At 56.5% G+C, this 5,724-nt stretch overlaps 1 protein-coding gene across 1 annotated transcript; it reads left to right on the plus strand.

The window, feature by feature from the left end:
- The first annotated feature begins 2,277 nt into the window (after positions 1-2,277).
- Positions 2,278-5,724, plus strand: LOC133628894 (uncharacterized). Its single transcript, XM_062018856.1, has 3 exons — positions 2,278-4,921; positions 5,148-5,287; positions 5,413-5,724. The coding sequence occupies exons 1-3, from the start codon at positions 3,892-3,894 to the stop codon at positions 5,722-5,724; spliced, it is 1,482 nt and encodes a 493-aa protein (XP_061874840.1). The 5' UTR covers positions 2,278-3,891.

A 5,724-nucleotide genomic window follows, 5' to 3' on the forward strand; every position in this document is an offset into this window, starting at 1 on the left:
TGGCTTGGTTTCTTTCTTTTAGTTCCATGTGACCCTGCGGCACACCAAGGGCAGAAAAGAAGCCAAAACCTCTCTCCTCCTGAAACTAAGGGAAGCTCTTTTGGAAGCTGAAGACGTCTCTCACTGCGGGGTTCTCCTCCAGGTAGTCCCTCAAGGACTCTGAGTGGCGGCACCGGAATTCCCCTACAGCTGAATCCATTCCGGAGCTCTTGTGCCACATATCCAGAAGGTAGGTTCTAACGCTACAAGTCCATTTTGCCTCGTAAGAGAAGAGAGGCCACCCATTGGGGAAAACACTGCACAGAGTAGCCTTCCGTCGTCGTGTTAGGACGGGGAGATTGCTCTCAGGGGTCAGAGAGTACTGACAAGTACTCCTCGCAGCACAGCGAGGGTTGGGCCAATTTCCTTTTTGTTGGTTGGAGCACAACAGACCTTGTGGAGCTTCGGTTGGGCCAATAGGTCCTGCTTTTCATAGCTTGGCTGCATTTTGCTTGGAGTCTTTGGTAAACTCTGCGAAGCTCATGCGCGTGCTCACTGTTCTCGTGCCACGGTCCCGCAAGCGACCGCTAGCTTGATTCCCATCTCCCAGAGCAAGCAGGTTTTGGCATCGCTCTGCCCACTCCATAGGCACAGCTTTCCAGGGAAACCCTGTTCCTCCTGAGGTAATGGGGGAGCAAAGCCAGTAACTTGCCGATTGTTCTCCCAGTTCCGCTCATTAGGCCGGCAAGCAGTCCAAGGAGGAAAATGCACCTTTTCAGCCACATAATCCTTTGGGATCTTACGAATTCCAGCTCTCTTGTAATTGTTCAAGGGTGTTTAGTAAGTTTTCGGGTAAGTGGTGATTTTTGTTCGACTGTGCACGGGGCTGTAGCTCTCAGAACTCTAGAATAATGTTGCCAAGATCCTTTTTCAGCCACTCTCAGGGCAGTGGAAGTAGTCAACAAGACCCGGAAAGGTCCCTGCCACTTAGCTCTCAGGGCTTTGTCCTTCCATGTCTTGACGTAAACCCACTCTCCTGGTTGAAATGGATGTGCCGGAACGCCTAGTCCACTTGGTTGAGGTGGGGTCACGTGGTTGTGGAGCTCCTGGAAGGTCTTGCCCAAAGCCAGCAGATTGAAACGAGCTTACACAATTTCTTCCTGGTTGTACTGGTACTCTTAGCAAAGCTTTTGGTAAAGCTTGTAACCGAGAGAAGGAGGTTTCTTGGTGTATTTGATTCCACTGTAACTTAAGGCTCTGGTTCACGCCTTCTACTTTTCCACTAGCTTGAGGTCTGTTGGGCGTATGTAAATCCCACTTGGCTCCCAGATGCGCTCCCACCTTCTTAATGTCTTCTGCAACAAAACAAGGGCCTCTGTCTGAAAACATTCCTGCTGGTACAGCAAAGCAGGGTACGCTGTGATTTAGGACTTGTTTGACTGCTTCGCGTGCCACATCGGTGCCACAGGGCCATCCATTACATGTGTCTACCAGGTCGAGGAGATACTGACAGGCTCCCTTTCTCAGTAGCTCGGTGAAGTCTATTTGCCAGTATTCCCCTGAGGTCATCCCTGGTTTTGTCACCCCTGCGATGATGCTCTCACCTGTGTTAGGTCACTTTTCAACTCCTGGCTGGACCCCTTGGCGGGGTCCTCTCTTATTAGACCTATTTTTTATGATTTATTTTGAGGCCTAGTCGCCTCTGAGGGGTTGTTGCCCAGCCATCTTTTTGTTCCTTTGCTGCCAAATCACCGATACATTTTCTACCACCTTCTTCATAAGGCAGGATCGGGCCCAGTATCCTCAGTGTCTTTTCAGGGATCAAGGCCAGACCTTCAGATTTGGCCGCTGCTTCTGCTGTTTTGTCAGTTCTTTGGTTGGAAGGCTAGGAACTCAGTCTTTGTGCAGAGGTATTTGAGGGGAGCGCCTGTGCCTGTCCTCTTTACTCTGTTCTCTACAAAACTCTGTCCATCAGCATGCATTCCCAGCCTGCATCCAATAGTGGTTGTCCCTTTAAATCCTTTCTGCTGGAATAGACTTTGGCCATTTGTCTTTCAACAGCTGGAGGGGATAAGCACAACAAACGCGTACTTGGTGTACAGCTGATGGCTCTTGGCCCTCTCTAATGACTGGGGGTCTGCCAGGGAGTTTTTCTGATCTTGAAGGCAGGCACATTCTCCACACGAAATTTCTGCATCTGTGCTTCAAACAGCCGTGCTCTCAAAGTGGAGGTTGAAATAGTTGTGCTGTTCACTCCATACCTTGCTGAAGTGCAAGACCTTAAAACTTTAGGGGCTGCTTAAAGCCCAGTACTGCTCAGCGCAGTTGTCTTGCCTGTATCTCCCAGGTCCGTAGGAAAGCACTGTGGCAAGGCACAAAAGCAAGGCTTGGGGCGCAGGGGCTGGAAAGCTTTCCCGTGGAAAGGGACCTGGGAGTGTTAACCAGCAGCCGGCTGAACATCAGCCAGCAGCGTGCCCAGCTGGCTAAGAAGGCCAAGGGCATCCTGGCCTGTATCAGGAACAGTGTGGTCTGCAGGGCCAGGGAGGTGATTGTTCCCCTGTACTGGGCACTGGTGAGGCTCAACCTTGAGTGCCGTGTCGAGTTCTGGGCCTCTCAGTGCAAGAAGGATCGCAGGGGCCGGAGCGTGTCCAGAGCCGGGCAGCAGCGCTGGGGAAGGGCCTGGAGAACAGGTTGTGTGAATAGCAGCTGAGGGAGCTGGGGGCGTTTAGCCTAGAGGAGACACGACCACCCTCTACATGTAGCTAAAGGGGAGTTGTAGGGAGGAGGGGGTTGATCTTTTCTCTGCGGTAGTGAGTGAAAGAACACGAGGAAATGGGTTTGGGTCGCAGCAGGCGGGCTTTAGGTTGGACATTAGGAAGAACTTTTTCACCAAGAGGGTGGTTAAACATTGTAATGGACTGCCCAGCGAGGCAGGAGCGGTGCAGTCACCGTCCCTAGGGATATTGAAAAGACATCTAGATGAAGGACGGAGGGATATGGTTTAGTTTAGGGATGGGCTTGGCAGTGTCAGCTTAGTGCTTGGACTCGACGATCTTCAAGGTCCTGTCCACCCGTAACGATTTTGTGATTTCTCAAAAAATTTCACTGGGACTGTCTGGCACACGCAGAAGAAAAATTCATGTGCTGGTTTGTAATATACATGGAACAAATGTTTCTCTTAACTCGCCCACAAACTCAACTGTGGCCACAGTGCAAACAAGTGACAATGAAAACAAGTGAGAGACCTGGGGATGTTCAGCCTGGAGATGAAGAGGGTGGGGAGAGACACAATCACACTCTGCAACTCCCTGACAGGAGGCTGTAGTGAGGTTAGGGGTGGGAGTCGGCGTCTTCTCCCCAGTCACGAATGACAGGACAAGTGGAAGTGGCCTCGGGTTGCTCCAGGGGAGGCTTAGCTGGGAAATGAGGAAGAACTTTGCCCCCAAGAGGCTTGTTGGACTGGCGTGGGCTGCCCAGGCAGGTGTGGGAGTTCCCATCCCTGGAGGGATGCCAAACCAGTAGAGCTGAGGTGCTGAGGGAAATGGTTCAGTGGCAGGCTTGTCAGTGTGAGGTGAAGGCTTGGACCCGATGACCTTGAGGGGCTTTTCCAACCAAAATGATTCAATGACTCTGTGAGAGCAGCTGCCGCTGGGACATGGGACACGAAGATGCTGGGAAGGCCAAGACGCTGCACGAGAGGCGGTTCAGCCTTCCCATCCTCTGGCCTCCCCTTGCCTGTGGTGCCCCGAGACGGGCCCCGTGGCACTGCAGAGCCGTGTGCCGGGTCCGAGCACCATGGAGGACCCAGTCCCTTTGTGACATCACCTCGGACCACACCCCACCTGCTGCTGATATCCTGCGCCCAAGGCAGTGGCCTTGCCAGAGGCTCAGGAGCCAGCACCGGGACCGGACATGGAGCCGGGACCCAGCAGGCACCTGCCTCGCAACGAGACATTGATCTTCAACCAGCTTGATCAGCTGGAACGCCAAATACTGGCGCTCTGGGCTGAGAAGCAAGAGCTGGAGTGGGAATTGGAGCGGCAGGACCAACAGCAGCTCCAGCGCAGCTACCAGGGTGCGGCAGATGGCGTGGGGCCCAGCTCAGCACCCCCCTATGTGTCTGTGCCCCACGGAGCCCCGGGACCCTTTCCCTTCCCCAACTCTGGTGAGAGCATGCACGGACCTGCAGTGCCCTTGCCAGAGGCACAGGAGCCAGCACCAGGAGCACCCATGGAGCCAGGTCCCAGCGGGTACTTGCCTGGCATCAGGCCCGGACTCTTCACGGTCCTTCATCAGCTGAGAGCTATGACAAATCTGCTGTGGAACAGGAACCAGGAGCTGAGGCGGGAATTGGAGCGGCGGAACCAACAGCCGTTCCAGCACGGCTACCGCGGCACAGGGCCCAGCTCAGCACCCGCCTACGTGTCTGTGCCACACAGAACCCCAGGACCCTTCCCTTTCCCCAGCTCTGCTGAGAGCGTGAACAGACCTGCAGTACCCTTGCAGGAGGCACAGGAGCCAGTGCCAGGAGCACCCATGGAGCCGGGTCCCAGCAGGCGCTGGCCTTGCGTCAGGCCCTGTTTCTACACTTACCTTGAACAACTCAGAGCCATGACCAGGCTGCTGTGGAATAGGAACCGAGAGTTGAGGCGGGAATTGGAGCGGCGGAACCAACAGCCGTTCCAGCACGGCTACCGTGGCGCAAGGCCCAGCTCAGCACCCCCCTATGTGTCTGTGCCACACAGAGCCCCAGGACCCTTCTCTTTCCCCAGCTCTGCTGAGAACGCAGGCAGCTCTGTAGCGGCCTCGGGCCTGTGGGTGCGGCAGCTGCCAACATCCACACCTTGTCCTGTTGCCAGCCCATTGGACTGGGGGCTGACACTGACAGACCAGAGCTGGAACTCCAGAACCCTCTCTAGGGAGCCAAGCTTCAGCCGGCGAGGTGAGTGCCGGGGGGGGGGGGGGGGGGGGGTGGTGGAATCATGGGAGAGAACATCGGGGCGCCCTGTACCAGGGGCACGTGGGAGAGCTTGGGAGCAACCTTTGGAAGCCTGTGCACAGGGAAGGCTGGCACGGCGGCCTCTGGAAGCCCCTGGCAGGTGTCGGGGGAGGAACGGAGGGAAAACACTGGTTTGGGGATGAGTGCCTGACGCTGCTGGTTCCCGCAGAGAGCTGGCAGCCGAGATGGCAGCGGCTGCTGGGCGAGATCGCCTTCCAGCTTGACCGCCGAATCGTCCACAGCGTCTTCCCCAACGCGGATCGCTACCGCGGCTTCAGTGCCGCCACCATCCCCGAGGGAATCGTGGAGGTAGGCTGGTGCTGCGAGCCGGGGAGCCGGGCACAGTGCCCGCAGCCACGGCCCGGTGCGCCCTGGTCCCCCTTGTGCTCGGTCACCCGCGGGTGCCGGTACTGACCGTACCCTCTCTGCCACAGATGGTCGAGGAGACGGAGCGGGGAGCTAGCCGTGATCTGAGCGTGGCCGCAATCTGGAACTATGAGTTTGTGATGAGGCGACTGTGGGCACTGGGCTACGTCCCCGAGGTGCACTTGCCCGCAATCGAGGCCTTCATCAACACCTACGGCCGCCTGGAGCGGTCGTACTGGTTCCCGGCCGAGCCAAACGTGGCCTTCCTGCGCCACGTGGTCAGCCAGGAGGTGCCGCCGGATCTGCGGCCCAACGCCATGGTGCTGCTCGAGTGCCTGCTGCAGCTGGCACAGGAGTACGGGCAGCCCCTCTTCTACTGA

The sequence above is a fragment of the Colius striatus genome, chromosome Z (assembly GCF_028858725.1).
Source record: "Colius striatus isolate bColStr4 chromosome Z, bColStr4.1.hap1, whole genome shotgun sequence".
Taxonomy (NCBI): Eukaryota; Metazoa; Chordata; class Aves; order Coliiformes; family Coliidae; genus Colius; species Colius striatus.

What these genes read in the sequence shown, in the direction of transcription:
- LOC133628894 (XM_062018856.1), top strand. Translation starts at nt 3,892, where the DNA reads ATGGAGCCGGGACCCAGCAGGCACCTGCCTCGCAACGAGACATTGATC. An exon ending in GCCAAGCTTCAGCCGGCGAG is followed by an intron (nt 4,922 to 5,147) that starts GTGAGTGCCGGG and finishes TGGTTCCCGCAG; the next exon opens with AGAGCTGGCAGCCGAGATGG. An exon ending in TCCCCGAGGGAATCGTGGAG is followed by an intron (nt 5,288 to 5,412) that starts GTAGGCTGGTGC and finishes TCTCTGCCACAG; the next exon opens with ATGGTCGAGGAGACGGAGCG.